This window comes from Scyliorhinus canicula, chromosome 17, assembly GCF_902713615.1.
Source record: "Scyliorhinus canicula chromosome 17, sScyCan1.1, whole genome shotgun sequence".
Classification (NCBI taxonomy): Eukaryota; Metazoa; Chordata; class Chondrichthyes; order Carcharhiniformes; family Scyliorhinidae; genus Scyliorhinus; species Scyliorhinus canicula.
Window position 1 is genome coordinate 35,547,234 of NC_052162.1, and position 27,566 is coordinate 35,574,799.

At 45.5% G+C, this 27,566-nt stretch overlaps 1 protein-coding gene across 9 annotated transcripts in view; it reads left to right on the top strand.

Annotated features, from left to right (window-relative positions):
* The window catches only part of stag2b (stromal antigen 2b), a 246,641-nt gene that overhangs the window by 84,115 nt on the left and 134,960 nt on the right, over positions 1–27,566 (top strand). For all 9 annotated transcript variants that reach the window (XM_038774985.1, XM_038774992.1, XM_038774990.1 and 6 more), the window contains exon 2: positions 877–1,028. In XM_038774985.1, the coding sequence (XP_038630913.1) occupies positions 985–1,028 (44 nt within the window). In that variant the 5' untranslated portion in view covers positions 877–984. The remainder of the gene's footprint in view (positions 1–876; positions 1,029–27,566) is intronic.

Here is a 27,566-nt window from a genome sequence, read left to right on the forward strand (position 1 = left end):
TTTCAGTATTCCTCTGCCGTAGATTGCCACATGCATTCAAGCTTCCACTACCTCTTAGCGACCCAACCATGCCAACAAAATACCACTGCTTCACAGGTTGTATTAAGATGTCACCAAACTTTTGATTTCCCCCTGATGTCTGGCTTCTCGCTTTAAAACTGGTTCTTGCAGCTGTCTCTAACTCTGAGCACTGGTTTTTTTTTTGTTCCTTTAACCTAAACTGTCTTCCTGAGACATTATTTTTGTACCAAATTCCTGGTTTCTGGACTTTCTTTTGCAAAGTCTTCTCCCTTCTCCTTTCCAGCTTCTTCTGGGTCCAAATTGGACTGGTTTAGCTCACTCAGCTAAATCGCTGGCTTTGAAAGCAGACCAAGCAGGCCAGCAGCACGGTTCGATTCCCGTACCAGCCTCCCCGGACAGGCGCCGGAATGTGGCGACTAGGGGCTTTTCACAGTAACTTAATTGAAGCCTACTCGTGACAATAAGCGATTTTCATTTTCATTTCATTTTCAATTGAAACTATTAACTGCAAAAGTCTTTCTAACCTCGCGTGACCGTGGTTGCTAAGCAGCAGTCTGATTTTCCGTTGAACCCTGTTTACTTTTATGTCGCAAACCCTGACAATTCAGGCTCAGTGACCAAAACCGAAATTCGTGCAGGCACCTTGGTTTAACCGGAAGCAAACTGTTTTAGCCCCTTTCGTATGCAGTAACAAAATTAAATTTATCTGGTTTCTAATATCCACAAATACAAATATAAATTATTTAAATCTTCCTCTGTTTCCTGACATGGAGTGCTATTAATGTAAAATATAAATGTGAAGAAACGTAAGGAGAGGAACTTAAAAGATTCAGTTTTATGTTTTCTTCCTTTCAGGTTTTGCGTTCTGTGACTAGAAGTGACTAAGTTGGAACTGAACACACCGCTGTTGTGAAGTGGGGAGGACAAATATAATTTAGTTTTGTCACGGAAGATGTGTAGGAGATGATAGCTGAACCTGAAATACCCACAGAATTTCAACTCCCTCAGTAAGTTGTTTCAGTTATTTAGCCACGCAATGTTTTCCATGATGAAAACGCCTCGTCTTGCATGTTTCTCAACTGTGTGCAATTATTGTTTTTCTTCCTTGAAGCCAGTGATTTGGGCTGGGGTATGGTTCAGTGGGCCAGTAGCCCACCCAAGAAGCTATTCAACATCTGTTAGCCCAGATGGCGAGTTTCAGCAGCCTGTTGGACCATGGAAGAAATCGCTGCCAAACCCAATCCTATACTTGCCACCACTGAACCATGGTTTATTAGACTTCCCTGCTTCAACACAAAGTTATGAAGGCTAATCGGCCATAGTACCACACCACATTGGGTTGCCACGAATGTTCAGCATTATTCAACCGAATGATCAGATTTGGAGCACATTTTCTTTAATTTATAATTCTATATCATGTGACGGGTCATGCTTGTCGGCTTGTAAATTGGTCCCACTGCTGTCAATGGGGTTTTCTGTCCAAATACACCCAATGGAGGTTTGCCGTTGGCAGCACTGGAAGATCCCATCGGCGAGAACAGCTGGAAAATTCCGGTCAATACTTTTTAACTCTTTTACAAAATGTTTTCTGTAATATTTCATTCATAACTATTTGAGCCATGTTGCCTTAAAAATGTTGGCCCATCCAGTCTGACCAATGCCCTTTATCTAGTGCAATCTGGCTCTCACCTATGAAAATAGAAATTTCCAGATTGATTACTTTTAATTAATGGGTTTGAATGGAGTGCTGGGCTCTTTTGGTGTGCTGTGAGCTGCAAATAAGTAAAAAAAAAAGATCCTTTTGTGCTTTATGTTACACTCAGTAGAAACTCTAGATCTATCTGTCCATCTTGTATTCCTGCTGGCAAGTCAGCATCACTGCTATGACTCCACACTCAATCCATGTATCCTTACTTGAGCAACTTGGTCTTTTTGTTTGATCTCTTAGTAAATTACCCCTTCCTTCATCTCATTGACTGCAGGTCCTTCAGCTGTTGATCTTTCCCCTGACTTGATCCAGTGGGTGCACAAGGAGAACCATCTAGTTTTTCCTTACTTTGTAATTATCTTTTTAACAGCTGTCCTGCTCAAGAATATGAACTCTCTGCTATTCAGCATGTCTTGCTGCTTTGCTTTCTGACCTCTGTTGCTTGATTTATTAATTGAGCACATTGCTTCCAAACATTGGACACAACATTCCAGCTGTGAAATCTGGGCTGTATATAAGCAATTTAAGGTTACTGTAACAGCATCTCACTCCACTGTGGACTCTGTCACCAAGAAAGGGCAAAGGTTGTGGGGACATTACTTCTGAGATTCACTGCAAGTCATGCACCAACCATTCTGATTTGTATTTCGTCCTTTATTGTTGCTTGGTTCATGTCCTGAAGTTACTTCCTTTACACCATTATGAGAGAACTGGTATCACTAAAGATTTCAGTGGTTGAAGAGAAAGCTCACCATCACTTTTCTCAGGGCATCTAAGAATGGACAAGAATTGCAGCCTAACCTACAATATCCTGAGAGCAAATTAAAAATATATTATCCAAGTATATGATGAACATACCTGACTTGTTGCAACATCACTGAATAATAGTCTGCTCTTTGTCGCCACTTCCCATCTTCAATGACTTGTGATGAGGAACTGAATTTTAAAAAACCAAGAAACAAATAAATTAAAATGCCAGAAATTTTGTGAAAAATGCTACATGTGGGAAGAAGGACCGAAATGTAGCTGTAATGAATTAATTCAATTAATTCATAGTAGTGTCAGTAGTGTCAGAAAAAGTGAAGACACTAAAACTGAATGGTGTATGAAATATAACTTGCTCAAAGCTTCACAAGGAAGAAATGCACGAGAATCAAAGCAAAATTATTAACTTCACTATTAAAGGGATCGTTGATGAATACAGAGGAAATTGAATGGAAACAGGACAGTATCCCTTTTCAAAAACGGTTGCTTTAACCCAAGAATATATTAAATCCCATGTAAAATTCTTAGCTGTGCAACAGTCATCTAAGAAACATCAAGGGAATCTGGCTTTGTAAGAAAAGTGGGAGTATTTTCGAATGATGAGCAACTTTTAAATGTTGACGCTACGAGATCGTTGGTTGCCCTTGTACAAGAAACACGAAATGCAAGCAAAAACACCAAGCAATTAGCAAGTCAAAAGGCACGTTGACCGTCTGAAGAGAATTTATGTTCAATAGTAAGGTAGGCTTGTTACAATCTAACAGGACTTTGGTGATATGCTGCCTGGTCTATTCTACACATTCTTAATTTTATTAAAGGAAGGATGTTGGAAGACGATATTGTTGGAAGGCAATGAACGAAAATTCACTAGATTGACATGTGGGATAAGAGGAGAATTCTCCCACGATGATCGGCTGAGTCAAAACCAACCTCTACTTTCTGGAGTTTAGAAGAAAGAAAGGTGTGCACATTGAATCATTTCATAGTGAGAGGCTTGATGAGGTAGATGCTGAGTTTCCCGACTGGAACCAGAGGCTATCGTCTCAGTAATAGGTGGTCTCCATTTAAGGATGGGGAATTTCTTTGAGTAAAGGGTTATGATTCTTTGGAATTATCTGCCCTAGAGTGGATATTTGGTAACTGAATATACTTGAGGTTAAGATAGATTTTTTTAGACTGGAGGGGAATTGTGACATGCGGGATTTGCACAGTTAGATTGACTTGAGGTTAAAATGAGCTGCGATCTTATGAATAACAAAGCAGACACGAGAGGCCATGTGGCCTTTTCCTGTTTCTTCTATTCAGAGAATTAGATACCTGTCTGAATTTGTACCCTGACTTTGATTCAGAAACCATGTAAAAATAGTTTGATTTGCATACTCATGAGGAGGAGCACTGGAATTGCAGGAGACTGCTCAGCATCTATAAAATTAATAAAACAAAATATGGTTGGGCAATATAAGATTAAATTTAGTTTCAGGCGGTGTAAAGTGCTGCATGTGAGATGGAAAAACGGATTTTTGCATATTTAATAAGGTCCGAGTGAGGTTGGAAAAGACCAAAAGGGGTTCTTGGTCACAAAGTTCAATATATCCAGTAAATTTGAACAACAATCAACCAGGCCAGCAAAATTTGGGATTATATTGCTAAAATGGTGGGATGCAAGTCCCGAGAGAGTCTGAGAAAGTTGTGAATAAATTTTATAATGTCTTTTCAAAGTGCTTCTGGGGTATGTCTAGTATTGGTTGCTGAGAAATGTGGCAACAGCTTCCTACTGGAAACATTGCTTTTGTGATAAGGGATCAAAATACGGAAGATAGGCTGGAGAAAGTTCAGCTTTTCAGCCGGTGCGGAGTCATCTGAGGGAATTATCTTATGGAAATCTTTAAAATGGGTAAATCATGTAACAGGTTACTTGAGGTGCAAGGATATGAAGAAGGGACACAGCTCGTAAAAGATAAAGTTAAATTTGACAAATACAGGGTGTGACTGACATTTGGAATAGACTTTGAGGTAGATTGATTTTGGCCCTTCCGTTGAATTCATTTTGGAAAGAGTTAGATGTAGATGTGGTAGTGCAGGATCTGAGGAGATGAATAAATTTTGTTGCGTCAAAGATTTTTCACCTATAAGGACCTCCTACTTCTGTAGAAATCGATGCTGTTGGGTGGCACAGTGGTTAGCACTGCTGCCCTCCGGCGCTGAAGACCTGGGTTCGATCCCGGCCCCGGGTCACTGTCTGTGTGGAGTTTGCACATTTTCCCATGTCTGCGTGGGTTTCACCCCTACAACCCAAAGATGTGCAGTTTAGGCAGATTGGCCACGCTAATTTGTCCCTTAATTGGAAAAAACAATTGGGTACTTGAAATTTAAATAGAAAAAAAGAAATTGGTGCTGCAATAGTTCCAAAACCCTGATAACTAGTAATATAAATATTTCTTGATGAAAGCAAAGTAGTTCTGGGCCATATTCATTGTTCCATAGAATTCCTACAGTGCAGAAGGAGACTATTCAGCCCAACATATCTACACTGACCCTCTGAAAGAGCACCTTACCTAGCCCCATTTTCCCCACCCTAACCCAGGAACCACACCTAACCTGCACATTTTTGGATACTGAGGGAAATTTAGCATGCCCTCTCCACCTCGCCTGGACTGTGGGAGGAAACTGGAGCACCACGAGGAAACCCACGCAGACATGGAGAGAATGTACAAACTCCAAAAGGCAGCCCCCTTCATCTCATCAATCAATCCAGTGAACCTTCTCTGAACTGTTTCAAATACAAATATATTCCTCAAATAAGGAGACCAAATAGCGCTATAAACTGGTTAGTGCAGTTGCTTCACAGCTCCAGGGTCCCAGATTCGATTTCTGGCTTGGGTCACTGTCTGTGTGGAGTCTGCACGTTCTCCCTGTGTCTGCGTGGGTTTCCTAAATGGCCCCTGTGTCCAGAAAGGTTAGGTGTGGTTACGGGGATAAGGTGGTGGCATGGGCTTTGGTGAGGTTCTCTTTCCAAGGGCTGGTGCGGACTCGATGGGCTGAATGGCTTCCTTCTGCACTGTAAATTTTATGATTCTAACTGAATGCAGTACTCTTGGTGTGTTGTCATCAATGCCCATATATGGACAGCAGGGTGGCACAGTGGGTTAGCCCTGCTGCCTCATGGCGCCGAGGTCCCAGGTTCGATCCCGGTTCTGGGTCACTGTCCGCATGGAGTTTGCACATTCTCCCCGTGTTTGCGTGGGTTTCGTCCCCACAACGCAAAGATGTGCAAGGTAGGCGGATTGAACACTAAATTGCCGCTTAATTTGAAAAAAAACGAATTGGGTGCACTAAATTTTTATTAAAAAACAGAAAAAAAATTTAATGCCCATATAGTTGTAGCAAGATTTCCCCATTTTTACACTTCATTCCCCTTGCAGTTGTTGCTCGTTCTGGGTGAGTGTGCTTTACACTCAATTTGGCTCTGTTTTCGTTCCTTAGCTCTAGAGTCGCCAGGTATCGTTAAGATACCGCCACAAGTTTCAAGGTCAAGTTCAAAGCAATAAAACCATACACCAATTAGTAAGTTCAAACAAGACACGTTTATTATAATACAGTTATCTACTAATTATGCATATAAAACTACAAGACCAGGCTAATCCTACCACTAACAGGCCAATACTTATATGGGTAAGGGAACTGCCGGATCAGGGAACAACGGCCTCTAGCTTTGTCCTGGATCCGCAGGCTTCCAGTCGGTGTGGACTAAAGGGGTCAGGAGTGTCTACTCTCGTAGCGTGCGTTGTATGACACTTACTTGACGGCGGCTGCTGACCAGGCCTCCCCTTCTCAAGGTCACCTGCTGCAACAGTGGTCAAGGAGAGCGCTGGCTAAGAGGAGCTGGTCAAGAGAGCGAGCTGAGGTCGGGGTCTTCTGCACTGTAATTTTTATGATTCTAACCGAATGCAGTACTCTTGGTGTGTTGTCATCAATGCCCATATATGGACAGCAGGGTGGCACAGTGGGTTAGCCCTGCTGCCTCATGGCGCCGAGGTCCCAGGTTCGTTCCCGCTCAATAGAAGTCTGGCCTTCTATTCAATGTAGCGATTTGAGTTAACTTGTTTCCATTGTACCTGGGAATCACCGGGTATCGCCTCATTAGTATGCTAACTTGTTTTCTTCACAGTGCTGTCTGGTTTCTGCAGCAGTCAGAATACACAAGCCCTTTTGCAAGCTGCTTGCTTTTGCAACATGTCCATTTTCCCTGCATTCTTTGTAATCTTCCATTTTGTGTTGGGCAGTGGCCACCCCAGGTGGCTACACAGTAAAGACCAACAGTTACCTGTATAGGATCCCTCTACACTGCAGAATTCTTCAATCTCCCTGAGAAATCATGAAGGATCACCCAAGTTCGGTGTCTTTGTGTTCCCTGATCTCAGCGCGTCCCATGGCCTCTACACTTTCCTCAATTATGGCACAAAATTGTTATCTAACAGTCTCTGGTAGGCGCTATGTCAAAGGGGACATGCATTACTAGGGAACCTCTAACTATCCTTTGTAAACTACACTCCCGTACACATTTAAACATTATAACTTCCTATTCTTAAAACATTATCGTCATTACATTCCATTTCTGGCTCGGCAGTCGAGCTCAGAACGTCACAATACGTCAGAAAAGGTCTTTATTTACAACAGCAACTCAAAAATTAAATCATTCATTACACGTCAGGGGGTTGGGGGGACTGGTGGAAACCGAAAATAGGGGATTGTACTCTTTATATGGTCGAGGTGCGGGAGCGGAAGGCTCTCCTTCTCCATTTCCTTAACTTAAGTGTCTGTACTACGATGCAGCAAACTGCTATCGCCAAAAGTGATTCTACAACATATGATAGCGAGTACCAATTCATAAATTTTGTGCACCAGGTTGGGTCATCGCTGTTTGTTACTGGGCTTTGAGTAGTCGGTGTCTGGGAAACATTAGCGGCCGGGGTCATAGGGGAAAAAGGGTTCGCGTTCGCGTGCAAAAATACAACTGTGGCGAAGAAAAATACAGATGTGGCGGTCATCTTTCTTCTCTCTTCTTTCTTGTTCTCTTCTGGCTTTTGTTCTTGCGGTGATCTCTTTGGCTTGTCCGAAGCTAGGGGATCAAGCATAGTATCTGTCAATGATCTGTTTAATACCTTTAATGCTAGTGTATCTGTCCTCTTATCCCAATTATCCCTTAAATGAATGGCCAAGTCACTCCCTGTGACTCCCCTCATTTTTTTTTTTCAATAGCGAATTTAGGACCAGACATACACTTAACAACTGTGCTACTGCGAGCCGTCTCGCAGGTTTTGAGATTTACCATCCCAATGTTCCTGGATGTAAATAGCATAAGGAGTGGCAGCCGAAGGGCTACCTCAGACAAAATAAATGAAACCAAACTTTAGAAATAATATATCCGAATGAGTTGCGTATGGGCCGCGACGGGGAAGATTTGGATGGAATCCACGGGTAGGGCGTGCTGTGCTGTACCCGAGCTTAGCTGACCAGAGGGGGGTCCTCAGACAGAGCGGGTCCTCAATGCTGTTTCTCCACTGCCTGAGCGACCTGGAACGAACGGGCATGAATGTGTTCATCATGGATTTGCAGCCTCTATTCCCAGAATAGAGGGGCACCTAAAAAAGGGGGAGCCAAGATGCTCCTAGTGGGGTAAAGGGTGAAGCCTTAAGTTGGGCTCCAGACATTGCAGCTGAGTCAAGTTCTCAGAGATATCGGAGGACAAACTAATGTGCATGTGAGGTGGTCACAAGCTTTTCAGCTGAAAGTCGTGTGGCCAAACTCCAAAACCAAACATTAACAAACAAACATCACCAAATATTCTTGCAGGTTCCATCAGAAAGGACACCGTTTATCTCTCAAGTGGTTCCTCTTTTTACATCATCTGGACACCTCAATTCTCTTCATTCTCTGCGAACGGGGTCGCAACGGGGTTGCTGTGTCGGGAGTCAGACTCAGAGTCATCCTCTTCTCCCGGATCCTATACCCGTGTATAGATCAGACATGCAATCATAGCGTTATGTGACCGGGGGTCACTCTCGTCATTTCGGACAAGTCTACAAGAATTGTCCCTGTTCCAAAGCGTGGGGTCTAAATTTGTATGAACGTTGTCGGGGTCGTCATAGTTGGGCGGTGGGGCTGGGTGTGGGTCTGGTGTTCTAATGTAAGTGATCTCCAAATCACTGTAGTCGGGGTCGTAGTTGATGTGTGTGGAGTCTGTTGTATCAGGGCAGTAGAGAGGCGTGCTGTGGCTGTCGTCAAAGTCACAGTCGCTGTCTCTGCTGTGGCAGCTTGTGGGCGTTTCGGGGCGTGGTTTGAAGTCAAGGGGCGGAGTCGAGGTTGAGTCCGATGAGGGGCTGGTCTGTGAGGGGGAGGGTGGAAATGTCTCTTGTGGGTGGGGCGTGGTGTTCTGCAGCGTCTAGCAGGACATGGTGTGCGTGGTTGGACTGTGTTCCATATGGCTTTAACTGGTTGATATGGCACCAGGCAGTCTTCCCGTTGGGGTACTTTATCTTATAAACTGAAGGGCTGATTTTGTCCACAATTGAGTACGGGCCGGAAAAGTTTGGGGCCAAAAACGTGCTGGGGTTATAAACAGATAACATTGCCTGTTGTCCAACTTGAAACTCTGTGGAATGTACTGTCTTGTCGCAACAAGCCTTGCTCTGTTTCCTTTTCTTTCCCAATTTAACTGCGGCTGCTAACTGAGCCGACCTTAAAGTTTCAACTAATTGCTTCACTGCTGTCTCGTGCGTGAGGACAGTCACTTCTGGGCTGGTCATGTCGAGTCCTAAAAGGAATTCAGATCCTTTCATGGGGCGTCCGGTCATGAGTGTGTGTGGGGTGAAACCTGTTATGCCGAAACAGTGTTTCTTAAAAACATAAGTGCGAATGGGAGCACTGAATCCCAAGTGGTATTGTTTTCCTGGACCATCTTTCTAAGGGTCGATTTTAGACTCCGCTTCATGCGTTCCACTATTCCGCTTGACTGGGGGTGATACGCAACGTGGAAATTTTGTTTAATGCCGAATATGGTCAGGACGTTCTTCATGACCCGTCCTGTAAAATGAGATCCCTGGTCCGACTCAATACTTCTGGGGAGTCTCCATCTAGTAAAGATGTGGTGGGTCAGGATCTTTGCGGTCGTTTTTGCTGTGTTTGTTCGAGATGGGAATGCCTCTACCCATTTCGTGAACGTGTCTATGACCACCAGTACATATTTATAGCCATTCCTGCAAGGGGGCAATGGACCTATAAAATTGATCTGGAGGTTAGTCCAGGGGCCATTAACGGGGCGAGTGTGGCTGACTTGTGCCTTCTTAGAATACCTCTCCGGGTTATTCCTTGCACAAATCAAACAGTTCTCTATGTAGTGCGTTACATCATCTCTTAAATTGGGCCACCAACAGAGCTGCCTGAGGTGGGCTGTGGTAGGGTCGATCCCTTGATGTCCATGACCATCGTGGAATAAGGCAATCATTTGATTCCTGTCCTTCTCGGGAACCACATACAACTTGTCTTTGATAACCACACCCTCGTGTGTGGTCAGAGCGTGTTTAAACTTGTCGTAAGGGGGTAAAAACTTTCCTCTACTAATCTCCCTGAGATTGCTGTCCTGTTTTTGTGCCTGTACTAGGTCCTCAATGTCTGTCTGTGAGACCTGAACTGAACTCTCGGGCGCTAGCTGGTGCGCTAGCTGGGGGTGTCCAAAAATGTCCGTGCCTGGAACCTGCTTTTGCCAGTGCGTCGGCTTTCACATTTCCAGGGGGGATGACTGATGGTGACTATGCTATAAGTTCTATCCTTTGCCTGTTCTAGGATATGGCGGAGCAATGGGGCTGATGGAAGGGGCTTTCCATCCGCGGAAACAAAACCTCGTCCTCCACAGGGGTAGAAAATCTGTTAGGCTGTTACAGACATATAAACTAACCGAATATATATCTGCTGGGCTGGGGATCGAATCTGGGTGGTCCACGATGTATGCTATGGCTGTGAGCTCTGCTGCCTGCGCGCCTAAGTGACCGGGTAACTTTAACGATATCTCTTCTAATGCGCGTCCCTGCGCATCCTCTACGTAGATGCCGCTTCCTGTAATGCGCTCACCATTTAAAACAGTGGATGAACCATCCACGTAAATCTTCAAGGGGGCACACGTGTCTGTGTGCTGGGGGCTTTGAGTTGAACTTCCTATCTTCCTGGGGGGCGTCTTTGCAATGAAGGGTCCTGTGTTGTGGAGGGGGGCTACTATTTCGCAATCATGGGGTTGTCCTGGGTATTGGAGGTTGTCTGCTAAAAATGTGTGTGTCCTGGTCCGTTTAACTGTAATGTCCCGTCCTTGTAACAGAAGTGTCCACCTAGCTGCTCTTATCTGGCTCACTGAACCGTCCTTCAGTCGTCCGTCTAAAAGTAATTTTGTGGGGGTGTGTTCGGTCAGAATGGTGATGGGGTTGAGTCCGGTAATGTAAGAAAAGTATTGTACTGCCCAGAATACAGCGAGTAGGTGCCTTTCGCAGGCTGAAAATCCTTGCTCTGCTGGTTCTAACAGTCTGGAGGCATAAGCCACTGGTCGTAGCTGCTCGTGCTATTCCTGAAGGAGCACGGCCGAGAGGGTCAGATCTGTGCTTGCTACCTCAATTGCATAGGGGGAGAGCGGGTCTGGAACTTGTAGTGCAGGTGCCGTGCTAAGGGCTTTCTTTAAATCTTCCACATCCTCTGTATGCTGCGGAAGCCATTCCCAAGCGGCTCCTTTCTTAAGGAGGTCTGAAAGTGGGGCTGCCTTGGTCGCAAAACCATCGATATGGTTCCGACAATACCCAACCAGTCCTAAAAACGACTGGAGGGCTGAAACATTTTGGGGAAGGGGCAATTTGACGATTGAGTCAATTCTTTTGAACTCGATCTCGCGTTTTCCGTGTGTGATGATTGTACCCAAATACACCACCTTATTCTCCAATAGTTGGGCCTATCTGGGGTTAACTTTACATCCGATTGACTGTAAGAGTTGTAGGAGTTCAGACAGAAGCGTGATGTGCTCTGCCTTGGTGTCTGTCTGCAATAATAGGTCGTCCACATACTGGACCAGACATTCGGGTCGGGAAAATTTTGCTAGTCCATTTGCCAGCTGCCGGTGGAAAATGGAGGGGGAATTGTGGAATCCTTGTGGGAGGCATGTCCACGTGTACTGCTGACCTTTAAAAGTGAAGGCAAATTTGTACTGGCACGCCTTTGCCAATGGGATTAACCAAAAGCCGTTGCTAATGTCCAAAGCCGTTGCTAATGTCCAATACCGTGAAATATTTGGAGTGGAGTCCCTGCTTGAGCATGGTCTCGGGACTTTTTGCTACCGTGGGGGCTACTGCTGGGGTAACTTTGTTGAGTTCCCGATAATCAATGGTCAGACGCCATGATCCGTCGGGCTTCCTCACTGGCCAAATAGGGGCATTATTAGTCGAGGCTACTGTCCGTAGTACACCCTGCTCTAATAAGCTCTCTATAACCTTTTCAATTTCTCCCTCCGCTTCTAGGGGTAATCTATACTGTCTTTGTGGTCTCGGGTCAGGTCCTGTAATCTGAACTTGTCCAGTCATTCTGCCGCAGTCGTGCCGGTGACTGGCAAATGCTGTCCTGTGCTTGTTCAAAACTGCCCTAACCTGTTTGTCCGTTCTAAGCGTGGTCGGGTCAAAACAGTAGTCTCCTACTGCGCTAATCCTGTTCGCATACTCTCCTACTGTGAGTGTTGCGGGTGCTCTGTCTGATTTTGCCATTCGCCAGACACACTGATTGACTGGGTCGAACGACAGGCTGTGGGCATTCATAAAATCAATGCCCAGTATGTGTTCTGCTGTGTGGGGCAGATTAACTAAAACAACGGGGTGTCTGGTGGAGATATTCCCTAGCTGAATTGGTACAGGGGCTGTAATGGTTCCTTGCTGTGAGTGTCCTGTAAATCTGCTGAGTGTTATTGTGGCTGTAGTGGGCCACGTGTTTGCCTGTGGCGTAGTGGAGGAATTAATGGTCGTATGGGACCCTCCTGTGTCATAGAGTAATTCTATGGGCTTTCCCCGAATTTTCGCTGTGACTGCCGGTCATCCGGATCGGTCCCAGAGTGTGTCACAGACCCAGGTGGGGGAGCCCGAACACCGTCAGTCCGTTCCGTCCACATTGGTCTGTCCTGACTGCGTCCCTATACTGTGAATAGGCTACACTCTGTTCCTGTTCATAGTGCCTGTCTGCTGGCCTCTCTGAGATTCCTGCAGTGCATTGCATTCCCTAGCAAAATGCCCTAACTGTCCGCAGTTAAAACATTCCTGTGACTTCTGTGGGGGGCTGTTCTGTCCCTCATTTACCCATGCGGGGTTTTGGTGCGTTCTTACTGCTTGGATATCTGCTGCAGCCTGAGCTTCTTCGGGGTTCTTAAATGTTGCCTTGCTATGGACAGATTGCTCCCAAGCGCGGGGCAATCTTTTCAATACCCATTTTTCATTATGGGCCTCGTCTGAGGGGTCGTAATTGGAGCAGGCTTTCTGTCCTGCATCTGTGGCGTGGGAGATGATAGTGCAAGTCATTTAACCATGTTATCCTGGATCAAATGTGCGCGGTCTAATTCACCGAAAACTGCAGTGAAGTGAATCCACAGCCTTCCTGCGAATGCTGTGGGGTGCTCGGTCCTTTTCTGCCTACATCTGTTAAGGCCTTCGACTGGGCCTCCTCTGTTGTACCCTATCACGTCTAAAATAGCTGTATGCATCTCTTCGAGGGTGCCTCCTCCAACGTTCTGTGGGTCGGGGAGGGCTGCTACTACTGAGGAGTCTAAACTCAAAACTGTGAGCTTAGCCTGCTCTCGCGCATCCAGGCCGTACATGGTCGCCTGTTGCTTAACTTTTGCAAAGAATTGGTGGGGGTCTGAAGTGGGGAGAAACGGGGTGATTTTCTCACACGCGTCCCTTAGTTGAGTCACGGTTAAGGGGGTGGTGTAAGTGATTTTGGGTGCGCCGTCTGCGGTTGCTTTTCGTTGGGTGGTGACTGGGTTCATTGGTGCGGGTGCTATCTGATCTGTGGGGGGTTGGGGCGCTTTCCTTTTCTGCTGCGCTGCTAGCACACATGTTCCCTGAACATATCGCTGCGCTGTCTCACTTAACTCCTGCCAATCTGGGGCATTCTCTTCCTCTAATTGCGTTCCAAAGGTTTCTTGGAAGCCATTCTGCACAGAAAGCAGAGTTTGCAGCTCCACAATCTGCTTCCTACATTTTGCATGGTCCACTGTGCTTTGCCTTTGCTCAGTGGTGGCAGCATGGAGTGCCCTTAAAAGCTGCCTTCAGGTCGCTACACTGCTTTTTCAGTGTCTCTACCTGTTTTTCTGATTCTTCTCTTATCAAGACTGCACGCTGCACATCTTGATAGGCTTTTTCTTACTGTACCTGGGAGCTGCTCAGATGGGCTAGACAAGACTGGAGTGCCCTCTTGGCATCATCCACCTCTCTATCCTTATCTGCCATCCTTTCCCTTGAATCTGAATTCTCTCTGTCGATGTCCCTGACATCCACTTTGCTCATTCTATTCCTCTCCTCTAACTCTGCTCGGAGCGTCCTGACGACCTCCTCTGTGCCTCGCAATTGTGCCAAGCAGGACACAATTGCCATCGGCTTACGTGCTTTACTTAAACTTTTCTTATGAATTTCAGACAGGTTCTCCCACCAAGTATGCCCTATACTCCCGGACCCGTCTCCTCATTCAAACTAAACTCACTCTAAAGGGGCCATCCTTTCCCTTTGAGGTACTGAGTTCCAGCTCCCAAACGGGACACTGACCTACTCTGCTGTTGTTGGTCGCTGCGACCACGAACTGCTCTGGGTTCATAAGGCGTTCCATTGCCTGCATGGCCATTTCTTCTATCTTATGCTCTTTTTAAATTTGGAACGAGGGATAATAAGGCAGTGCTATAAAATACGGGTACGGCTTTCGCTATTTTCCGAATTATAAACTCCTGACAGTTTGTCGCAACAAAAATCTCTCGGTTTTACCTTATAACCCTGTTAGTTACGCATGCAAAAACACACTTCCGAATTATGAGGGTTGATTTGAACTACTTGAACACTTGTGGTTTTTCCTTTTCCCAATTGGATTTCAGATTCAAATTTCTGGGTTCTCTCGGAGTGGGCGGGCCACTTCTAGTCGAATCCCGTCAGAGTCTGCCACTAAATATTGCTCATTCTGGGTGAGTGTGCTTTACACTCAACTTGGCTCTGTTTTGTTCCTTAGCTCTAGAGTCGCCAGGTATCGTTAAGATACCGCCACAAGTTTCAAGGTCAAGTTCAAAGCAATAAAACCATACACCAATTAGTAAGTTCAAACAAGACACGTTTATTATAATACAGTTATCTACTAATTATGCATATAAAACTACAAGACTAGGCGAATCCTACCACTAACAGGCCAATACTTATATGGGATAAGGGAACTGCCGGATCAGGGAACAACGGCCTCTAGCTTTGTCCTGGATCCGCAGGCTTCCAGTCGATGTGGACTAAAGGGGTCAGGAGTGTCTACTCTCGTAGCGTGCGTTGTGTGACACTTACTTGATGGCGGCTACTGACCAGGCCTCCCCTTCTCAAGGTCTTCTGCTGCAACGGTGGTCAAGAGAGCGCTGGCTCAGAGGAACTGGTCAAGAGAGCGAGCTGCGGTCGGGGTCTCTGTCTTATACCTCTCCCAGGGTCTCGCGCCTACCTGGGCGGACCCTCTATACCCTCGCAATCGATTGGGTCTCTTCCAAATCGATTGATTTGAATTTCCCCAATAACGGGGCAGTCCCTCGATCACTGCGCGGTTCTTGGGGCTTATTGTTTTGGACTTCTCTTGGCGCCGAGAAGTCTGGCCTTTTATTCAATGTAGCGATTTGAGTTAAGTTGTTTCCATTGTACCTGGGAATCACCGGGTATTGCCTCATTAGTATGCTAACTTGTTTTCTTTCACAGTGCTGTCTGGTTTCTGCAGCAGTCAGAATACACAAGCACTTTTGCAAGCTGCTTGCTTTTGCAACATGTCCATTTTCCCTGCATTCTTTGTAATCTTCCATTTTGTGTTGGGCAGTGGCCACCCCAGGTGGCTACACTGTGAAGACCAACAGTTACCTGTATAGGATCCCTCTACACTGCAGAATTCTTCAATCTCCCTTTAAATGAGATTCTGCTTTTCTATTTTTCCTCTTAAAGTGGACAAAAACCTCACACTTTCTATATTGCAGTCCAACTGCAGAATATATGTCTGCTCATTTAACTTCGCTATTCGTAAAGCTCTAATGAACTTGTGAGCATCTTGCTGCAAAATAGTCTTGTGGGGTCGGTGAGTCTTTGCATTTCTTTGGGTCAAAAATATACTTTATTCATAAAATAGCTAAAAGAGCACTACAAAATATTTCAAAATGGTCATTACTGAAAGTGCAATGATATTCAAGTATTCTACATCACGTTACATTCTGAGATGCTTCAATGCAATTGTGATGCATTTAATATTTACTCTGTATTCAATGCGAGTCATACAGCCTGAAAGAGTCCATACAATTTTCAGTCCTCTGTACACTATGGCTGAACGACCATAGACAACATCCGTGCTCCATTGAACCTCTGCAGTAGCTCCCCTGAGCTTTATTGCATCCCTCAGCACGTAGTCCTGAACCTTGGAATGTGCCAATCTGCAATACTTTGTTACGGTCAACGTTCTGCACTGGACGGCCAACAGGTTTTTTCCCAGACCAAAGTGTCTTTAACTGAGTTGGTGATCCTCCATTGCAGTTGATGTTTGTCTCGCTGTGTCCCCCTGTGAACGGCTCAGAGCAAGAGTCTTTGTCACAGAACTGCTTGGGATGAACCACAGCAAAATTAATTAATAAGGAAGTAATAGCACATTTGGAAAATCATAATCTAATCCAGCAGTCAGCATGGCTTCATGAAAGGGAAAAATTGTCTGACTAATTTACTAATTATTTAGGAAGTCTCACCCAGAGTAGATAGAGGGGAATCAGTAGATGTATTTGGAATTCCAGGAGGTGTTTGACAAGGTACCTCACTAAAGGTTAAGCCATGAGATCAGAGTCCATGGTGTTGGAGGGAATATATTGGCATGGATAGGGAATTGGATAATGGGCAGGGAACAGAAGTGGGTATAAGGGGTTCTTTTTCTGGTTGGTGACCTGTAACTAGTGGAGTTCCACAGGGATCAGTGATGGGGCCCCAGCTGATACATTAATGACTTGGAGGAAGGAACCAAATGTACCTTACCAAATTTGCAGGCAACACAAAAATTGGTGGAAAGGCAAGTTGCAAGAGGGATACAAACTTTTCAAAGAGATATTGAATAGTTAAGTAAGTGGGGGAAAAGTTGGCAAATTGGAGTGTAATGTGGAAAAATGAAAAGTTAATTTTGTAAGGGAGAGCGAAAGAATCCAGACTATTTACATGTAGAAAAACTGCAGAAAGCTGCAACCATGAGACTTTGGGGTACTTGTGCACGAAACACAGAAAACTAGCGCACACGTGCAACAGGTAACCAGGAAGGTTCTTGTAATGTTGGCCCTCAGTAGCAAAGTCCTGCTGAAACTATAAGATACTGGTGAGACCCATCTGGAATACTGAGAAGTTTTAGTCCCCTTATTTAAGAAAAGATGTTTCATTGGAGGCAGTTCAGAGCATGTTCATTAGGATCCCTGGGATGGAGGAATTATCTTTATGAACAAAAGGTTAAACAGATTGGGCATCTACACATTGGAATTTAGAAGAATGAGAGGTGATCTCATTGAAACATATGGGATTCTTAAGGGGTGTGACAGGGTAAATGCTGAGAGGATGTTTCCCCGCATGGGAGAGTCCAGGACCAGAGGGCATAGTCTCCGAATAAAGGGGTGCCAATTTAAGACTGGGATCAGGAGGAATTTCTTCTCTGTGGGTTGAGAGTTTTGGAACTCCTTGCCACAGAGACCTGTGGCAGCAAACTCCTTGAGTATATTTAAGACTGAGCTAGATAGATTCATGATCAGTAAGCGAATCAGGATTGCGTGCAAAGGGCAGGAAGGTTGATGTGATAAATGTCGAATCAGCCGTGATCCCAGTGAATGGTGGAGCAGGCTCAAGGGGCTGAACAGCCCGAGATGATCCTGAGATGAGCTTGTGACCTCATATTTTTGCTAATCGGAGACTATCTTTTTCCACCTCCGTAGCATTGTTTGACTGATTGCCCCTGTCTCATCTCATCTCATCTGCTGCTGAAACTCTCATCTGTGCCTTCGGTACTTGTAGATTTGTATGTTTCAGTTCCCTCCTGAATGGGCATTCTATCCTCGGTAAACTTGTTATTCAAAGCTCTGCCCATGTGCTAACTCGAAGGATGTCCTATTTCCCTGCCACCATTGTACTTGCGGACCTACATTAACTCCTAGTCACACAATGGTTGTAAAATTCTAATCCTTATTTTCAGATTTCTGTAAGGCATCACTCCTCCGTATCTCTAACCTTTTCAAACTTCTGAACTGTCTAAGAAATCAGCACTGCACTTCTGGCTTTTTGTGCATTCCCAATTATCTCGGCCTGGGGATCCATTGTACATAGTGTTTCTGCAGGTAACAGACATAAACAGGTTGCAATTGTGTGTTTCTGACTAGTTATCTGCTGAGTATGGAGTATGGCGGTATATCCACGTTCCTCTTTGTCCATTGTTCTTTGTGTTTCTGCTGTTGCAGCAGTTTTGTGCAGAATGTGAGCCTGCAATGATTTTATCCCCAATGGTCTTCTTTTCTGGCCCTTGGTTTTGCCCAAGTTGGTGTTGAGAATACCTCCTTCAATCCTTTGGATGGCCAGTCTTCTGGATACTGAGAGGTATCCTAACCTGTCCTGCCATAAAGATCAGCTTCTAGCTTTCCCTGTTTCTTATTTGAGATAGGCCATCTGTGTATATTGGGGCATGATTCGGCAAGGGGATTTGGCAGCTCTTTTTTGGTGGCAACACATCATGGTTGTCCATAAAAGAATTAAGCTTGTGTCTGTGGTCATCCTGATTGTAAAAAGTCTCACCGGCCCTGCAGATCCTGGCATAAAGATATTCCACCAGTCATCAGTCCCAGATTGCCTAAACCTGGTAGCATATCTGGTGCCTAGGTTCAGTTGCATTCGCCCTTTGTTGGTTTGTTCTTTGCACAGCCTGACATTTTTTGTGCAATATTAGCATTTGCATAGCCTATCTAGCTGCCTTTTCCGGGGTTCCATGGGTAAATAATGAGTCGTTCCACCAAGCTAAACTGCGAATTTCCCTGGCAGGTGGAACTCTCCCACGATTAGAGATTCCATTACTTAAAGACAAAAGCTATGATTGCTCAAGCAGACCAGGTCCCCAAAGATTATTTCCATTTCACCTGGAATGAAACACCACCGAGTCGATCCCACCTGTATAGCTTTAAATGCCCCAGCAATGGCAGGACATCAACGGTAATGTTGCTATCATTCTTGAGGGGTCCAAGAGCTCTGCAGGTACATACAACATAATGTTTTGATTCTGTGCCGAAATCTATGGTACTCGTATATGTCAGGCTTCCAGGTATCCTCATGACCTGGTTCCATAGACCCGGCCCTCAACTCCAACCGCAGTGAATCAAATTTATAACTTACTTTAAAAATACCATTGGTGTGACTTTCTTTTATTAAGAGGCAATTTAGCGTGGCCAATCCACCTACCCTGCACATCTTTGGGTTGTGGGGCTGAGACCTACGTGGACACAGGGAGAATGTGAAAACTCCACATGTACAGTGATCCAGGGCTGGGCTTGAACTTGGGTCATCGGTGCCGTCAGGCAGCAGTGCTAACCACTGTGGTGTGATTTTCTTATGGACTGCCATAATATTTTTATTTTCAAATATATTTATTCAGGGAATTTTCAATTTTACTACATACAAAAAAGGCAATCCAGTTACCATTGGGCGCGTCGAGTACTTGGCTGGCAAGGATGGAAGAGGGGCAGTAATAACGTGAACCTGTATCGGGGGCCTCCATCTGACCCTGGCCCACCCTCACGCTTTCACGATGTTCGCCGCCCAGTGATAATTACTCAAGTTCGTGAATGCCAACCTCCCTGACTGTCTATCCCTCTGCAGGAACGCCCTCCGCACCTGCCCCCCCCACACAGGTCGAGATTAGCTTGTTAATCCTATCAAAAATGATTTTGGCAGAAAGATTGGAACACACTGAAACACAGAGAAGATTCTTGGAAGAACGTTCATTTTAACTGTCTGGAACCATCCCGCCAATGATAATAAGAAGGTATCCTTTCTCTTCAAATCTGCCTCACCACCCCCCCCCCCCCCCCCCCTTGTGCAACAAGACCCAATCATGAGCCACCCGTATCCCCAGGTACGTGAAACTAGCCCTGGCCAGTGGAAATGGCAATCTTGCCAGCTCCTTTCCCCGAGGGTTCACCTGAAATACTTAATCCGTGCCCATGTTCAGTCTTTATCCTGAGAAGGAACCAAACTTCCTCAACACGACACTGTAGTTTGGTGCATGTGACAATAAATCAAATCATATCTTGCCCACATTAGTGAGAGGTTCTGTGACATATACCAAGTTGTCTGTGTACAGGGACACCCTATGCTCCCTACCTACCTTCTCTATGCCCTTCCACCTGGCTGACGACCGAAGTGCGATAGCCAACGGCAGTAAGGAGGAAAGTGGACATCCCTGCCTTGTAACCGAAAGCAACCAAAAGTACCCTGAACTTAATCCATTGTGCAAACCCTCGCAGTGGGGGCCTTATGCAAAAGCCTAATGCACAAAATGAGCCTAGGCCCAAAGCCAAACCATGCCACTACCTCAAAAAGGTACCCCCACTCCACCCAATCAAACGCTATCTCCATGTCAATGGAGATGTTTACATACCTCTGGCTTGGCCCCCAATGACAGTGATAGCACCATGTGCATGAGTCTCGTAATGTTTGCCAACAATTGCCGGTCCTTCAACCCCGTCTAGTCTTCGGAAATTACCACCAGCAGGCACCCCTCCAAACAAGTTGCCAACATCGTCACCAACAGTTTTGCATCAGTATTCAACAGAGAGATGGACAGATATGACTCGACCTCCACTGGATCTTTATCCTTCAGGATTAAGGAAATGGATGCGTGCGCCAATGTAGCCAGCAACATTCTCTGAGACAGAGAATCGTTAAGATGTCCAACAGAGGGGAGGCATGTGGCGCAGTGGTTGGCACTGGGACTTGGTCACTGAGGACCCGGCTTTGAATCCCGGTCAGTGCAGGGTCACTGTCCGTGTGGCGTTTGCACATTCTCCCCGTGTCTGTTGGTTTCACCCCCACAACCCAAAGATGTGCTGGTTAGGTGGATTGGCCACACAAAAGTGCCCCTTGATTAGAGAAGAAAAATAATTGGGTACTCTAAATTTTTTTTTTAAATGTCCAACTGATGTGGCCCCAACTGTGTCACATTTTTAAAGTGAAATTCCTGGGCCCGGTGCCTTCCCGGATTTCAGAGAACAGATACATTTCAAAATTTCCTCTATACCAAGGGCACCTCCAGCTCCTCCCCTCTTTCTCTACTGGGAAAATCAACCCATCTCAGAACTATTCCATTGTTGAATCTTTCTCCGGAGGCTCAACCAGTATAGCCCCCAGTAAAAGTTCTCTAATTACCTTTTAACCTTTTATGGATCAGAAACCAACCCTCCCTCCTGGGTCCTTAACCTGAGCTATCTCCCGAGAAGCCAGCTGCCGCATCAACTGGTGAGCCAATAACTGACTGGCCTTCTCCCTATAATCATGAGACTTCCCTCTTGCGTGACTAAGCTGGCTAACCACTTTCCCCATCAACACCACTCTAACTCCACATGGAGCTTCTTCTTCGCCAATAGCTTTGCCGTTGGGGTAACAGAGCATTGACAATCCACTGCAAGAATATAGACTCCACCATTCTCTGTATCTCCACCCTCCCTGATTTCTTGATTTAATCAAAATTCCCCCCCCCCCAACAAAACCGCCATTAATGCCTCCCAGAACATGGAAGGTCAGGCCTCCCCATTCTTTTTTAAAATAAATTTAGAGTACCCAATTAATTTTTTCTAATTAAGGGGGCAATTTAGCATGGTCAGTCACCTACCCTGCCCATCTTTGGGTTATGGGGGTGAAAAACACGCAAGCACGGACAGTGACCCAGAGCCAGGATCGAACCTGGGACCGTGGCACCGTGAGGCAGCAGTGCTCTCCATTGCGCCACCGTGCTACCCTATGCCGCCTCATTCTTATTAAACTCCACATAGGCCTCAATTACAGAAGCTATCCTCTCACACACGCTTAGAATTATCGAATTCCTAAAGTGCAGAAAGAGGCCATTCAGCCCATCGAGTCTGCACCAACCCTCTGAAAGAGCACCCGACCAAGGCTCATTGATCTGCATTATTCCCACAACTCTACCTAACCACATCTTTGGACTGTGGGAGGAAACCGGACACCTGGAGAAAACCCGTGCAGACACTGAGAGCAAGTGCTGACTCCACACAGTTACCCAAGGCCGGAATTGAAGCCGGGTCTTGGGCGCTGTGAGACACCAATGTTATTCACTGTCCCACTGTGTTGCCGCTCAATTTCAAAGGCTCAGGCTTTGTCTGCGAAGCCCCTCGCCATGTACATCTATCGCTGTTGAAGCATATTCTGTCTCATATACCCCATATTGTAGCCCCCTTCCAAATTGGGTGGCTACCCATAAGGCTTCGTTGTTCGATTCGGCTAGCTTGCCTCATTTGCGCTCCCAAATAACCTTCCCAGATCCTGTAACATACCTCGTCTTCTATATCGTGTTTGAGATTCTGGATTGAGCCTGTATGTATAGGATTCCCTTCAGTTGGATTCTGGCCCATTCGATGGAATTCGGGTGGTCTAGACGGGCTGTATGTAATATTTCAAGTCGCCCTGTTGTATGTAACTCCTCGGGGGATCATAGTTAGATCGTGCAATAAAGGTTTAGCTTTCCCAATCCCGACTAATCCATCTGGGGGTGGGGTGGATGGTTTTCACCATTCAAGGACATTGAGAGGCCCTTGTTATTCACATGTGCTAAGGTTATAACATCTTGTCAATACAGTCAAGCCTACCTGTTACGTACATGTAAATCCCTCAGCACTACCGGTCACTAAGACCAGGCTCCCATACAAACTGGGATAATCATGTCCATTCTGCTGTCAGGTTCACCGTTGGCCCTTCCAAATGGAAGGTATGTGGTACTGCTGAGTTCTTGAGCCATTCGTAATGTTAATTAGGCAGGAGTATCACCAATGTGCCCAGACCTGTGGTCAAAATCATATATTCCCTTAATGCCCAGAATCCCTTCTGAATCCTCTTCGGTTTTTAATCCAAGCTGAGAGGGTGTAAAAAAAACCCAGACAATTCCAACCAACACCTCTTATCAACCAACCATTCTATTGGTCTAATCTCAGTCCTGGACTCGAACTTAGTGTAGTTATGCCATTTCTCTGCAACCCACAGTCTGGATTGGCTAGACAAATAGGTGTACTCAGCTGCTCCTGGGCACGATGACTGTACTACCTACCTGCCTTGGTCGCACCCAGGGAGGGACGATGCTTTGTATTCGATGTCTAGTGGGTGTTACTCGGTCCAAAATCCAGATGTTTTAGTCGCCACTCTCTGGTGCCTCCGGTTGAGAGTTGTACATATTGTCCGGGATTGCACTTATGGGTCGTTCCAACCAGGGCCAGCAGGTACCTGTGAAGACATTAACATGAGCTCCAACCAGCTGGATTGCCAATAGCCTTCGTAGAATCTTCATACAACTTCAGTTGAGTGTAATGTTTCCACCGATGTCCTGCCTTTGTGTCAAAAGGCAGCATGTTACCTCATATGGCCGTGCCACTGGGTTTGAAGACCACTACCTTTAGTCCTACTTTTACCATCACCATATTACCGACCTGGGATACCTTTAAATTTTTCAAATTGTTGCCCCAACCCAAGTCCTGGACTCCCTTCCTGATCGTGTATGGACACTTGCTCACTTCTCCCACATACGTTTTTGAATCTTACCTCTTGCAGGGCCCTGCATTGGTCCTTTGTGAAATGGCTCTCTCAGGCAATCACATAGCTCGGCCAGTATTAACTCAAAGGCTGTAAATCCGGTGTGCCGCTTTGGGTTGGCTCGTTGAGTTACCTGATGAGACCGTCGCCCAGCCTTCCTTGGTTTCCTGTATTGCTTTCGCTAGAATATACATCAATGCCAGAGTGAAATATTCAATTGAATTGCACCCAATATCCCAATTCCCATTTGCTGTGCAGAGGGACCTGGGTGTTCTTACGCACGAATCACAAAAAGTTGGTTTGTGTTTAAGAAGGCATATGCTGTTTATTAATATGAGAAAAGCCAAGAAAAAGATTTTGGAAAAAAAAATTCAGAAGGCAAATGGAATTTTGTCTTTCATTGCTAGAGGGATAAGAGTTTAAAAGCAAGGAGGTTATGTTGCAGCTGTATAGGGTGCTGGTGAGGCCACATGTGAAGTACGGTGTTCAGTTTTGGTCTTACTTGAGAAAGGATGTACTGGCACTGGAGGGAGTGCAGAGGAGATTTAAGAGGTTGATTCTGGAGTTAAGATGATTAGCTTAGGAGGAGTAGACAGGACTATACTGCAATATAGAAGAATGATGGAGGACTTTATAGAAACATATAAAATTATGAAGGGAACAGGTTGGATAGAAGCAGGAAGATTTTTTCCACTGGTGGGTGAAACTAGAACTGGGCCTCAAACATAGCGTCAAAATAATGGGAAGCAGATTTAGTACTGATTTGAGGAAGAACTTCTTCACACAGAGGGATCATGAATATGTGGAAATCCCTGCCCAGTGAAGCAGTTGAGGATACCTCGTAAAATGTTTTTTACGGCAAAGGTGGATAGACTTTTGAACAGTAAAGGAATAAAAGGTTGCGGTGAGCGGGTGGGTAAGTCCACAAAAAGATCAGCTATGATTTTATTGATTGGTGGGGCAGGCGTGAGGGGCAGATGGCCAACTCCCACTCCAAGTTCTTACTTTCTTATGCTGTTCTCAAATGGGCGTCATTACATTACCACTCTTTTTATTTTAGTCAAGAACAAGAATATTTTTGTTTAACAATCTCTCCGTTATATTTATTTTTCAGAATCCCAAAATTTGCCCGTTTCAGGCGGAGAGGGAAATGCTATATTAGGTGTAGATATCTGCCAGTTCCTTTGTGTTGTCTTCCATAGACCAATCAAATTCCTACAATGCCGAAGGAGCCCTTTCGGCCCATTAAGTCTGCACTGACCTTCTGAAAGAGTAACCTACCGAGGCTGACTCTCTCCTCCCAACCTCTTCAATTCCCCATAACCCCACCTAACCTGCACATCGTTGGATGTTTGTAGCACCTGGAGGAAACCCATGCAGCCACAGGGAGAACATGCAAACTATATGCACACACACGCGCACACACGACTGGAATTGAACCCAGTCCCTTGCGCTGCGAGTCAGCAGTGCTAACCACTGCGCCCTCCATCTTTGAAAGCGGAAAATCGAAACTGGCACATGTAGGATGTGGTGAAGGCAAATAGCAATAAAATGCATGTTTTACTTGGCACTGAATAGTACTGGGAAATGCTACACCAGAATGCAGACAGCCCCATGTTGTGTTTTTAATGTGGTAGGACAGGTCACCGACAGCAGTGTACACTTTTAATTTGAAGTAAGCCCTAGGTTAATAACAACTGACTTTGCAGTCTCAGCCTTAAAAAGAATTTTTCACCCGCCACTTCTCTTTTAAAATGTGAAGCTTCTCCGCTCATTTGCCAGTACTTCCCTGCATATAACGGACATTGCATTCTTATTTGCATTGCTACAATTGACAAAACCATACCTCATGAAATCATCTTTATGTTGCTTTGTTCCTGAGTTAAGTTTCTTCTTTATAGGTTTTAACCAGAGACCCTGGAGCTCCTTACAGAGGTAGCACTAGGACTGCTCTCTCCTGCCCCGACTCTCCGAAGCAGCTCTCACCTGCAGATTCTGTTGTGAGATCTTGCCCAAGGATAGGATAGAAGCAGGGAGGTTGTTTCCACTGGTGCGTCAAACTAGAACTAGGGGGCATAGCCTCAAAATAAGGGGGAGCAGATTTCGTACTGAGTTGAGGATGAACTTCTTCACACAAAGGGTTGTGAATCTTTGGAATTCCCTGCCGAATGAAGCAGTTGAGGATACCTCGTTAAATGTTTTAAGGCAAAGGTAGATAGACTTTTGAACAGTAAAGGAATAAAAGGTTACGGTGAGCGGGTGCGTAAGTGGAGCTGAGTCCACAAAAAGGATTTCATGTCCCCCTTACGAAAAGAAAAATACGTGGACACACCATATCTAAGGGGAGTTACATGCATAGCACACAAGCAACTAAACCCTAAAAGTTGGCCCAGGGCAGAATCAAAGTCATTCCATGCAGTTGTGACGAGGGGACCGACCAAATGAATGTCATTTTCAGACTTCTGGTCAAGACTTCTGTGCCTCACAAGGTAGAAAATAGGGAAAATCAGAACAAATAAAAATTACAAAAACTATCCCAGCACATGTCAGCAACAACCTGTGAAGAGGAGAACAGGCCACTCGGGCAGCAAAACATGACCCATCCCCATGGGAGTAGCAGGATATCCACAAAGGCATTTGGGCAGGGGAGTGCGAATTGGATCATAGTTACAGCACCAGGCCTGGCTTAGCCCCGTACCAATTGACATGCAAACAAAACTACACCCCGATGTCCTCCAACACATCCAGAAAACTTGCCCACACCCCACCCAAACAAAACACTGGACCAGATCAGGATCAGAACTAATATAATGCTCACCAGGATGAAGAGAAGCAAAGGAAAAAAAAGACAAGGAAAGGACACCCAGCCTAGCTCAAGGTGACCACTGTCGCAGAAACGATACCTCGAGCAGCTTCCCTTCTCAACAACCCAATCACAATAATAGCTGAGGAGAGAAGAAAGAATAAAACTCAACCTCCAGCAGGAAACAGAAGGAACTCAAACCTCCCGAGGGTACAAGCTCTGCTTGCCCCCAATAAGAATAAAGACATGGATTCTTAATTCAAACTACATTTAAAAAAAAAAAAAAAAATCCAAAAGTAAAACCAGAAACAGATTAGCTCTGACTGGGGTGCTATCCTCCATTTCAGTGAGGATGAAATAAACCCTACCAATCATATCCACCCACACCTCATCCTGCTCTGGCTCTCCACTCAGAGTTACCAGAAAGAGTGAGATAAGGTAAAGATGCCAGTGTCCCAGATGACCATAAGCTGATTTCCCCTTTGAGGGAGACAGCTGACTTGATGGTTCACCTGAGGGGCACCACATCTCAGGTGAGGGGAAAGGTTCAGAAGGTGGGGCGATGCTCTGCATCACGAATGACCTAATAAGGCAACTAAGCCAAACCGGCCACAGGGGCCGGTTTACTCCAAGGAGTGAAATTGCACGAATCACACTTCCCATAATCCCTCAGTGATTTTGGTAGAGCAGATAAACAATGACATAGACCATTACACTCGTATTTCACCCTCTTCAACAAGAAAAAGGACAGTAACAAAAAGTTGGCAGGATGAATAAAGCAATTAATGTTCAGGATTATAGAAGAACGGCAGGGTAAATTGCAGGATAAAGACATTTTCCATATTGCACGAGAAGGCAAAGGATACGACAGGATCGGCAAGCACTCTTCAGGATCAATCAAGGATTCCAACTATTAAAACAAGAGGCACCATCACTTCTACCATTCTGTCTCTCTGACACCGCAGTCTCGGCCCTGCTGGGGGGGAAAGACTCAATCTAATTGACCACCTCTAGCCCCTCATGATGCACATCAGATAGAGGACAATATAAGACCAGTGGTCGACGGGCCCAACCAATCCCTGGCCTCGAAGACGGGATACATTGTTCTCCATAAAATCTGATGCACCCAGCCTCCAAGTCAAGATTACCAAGCATAGCAGCCAATTCTCGAACTCCT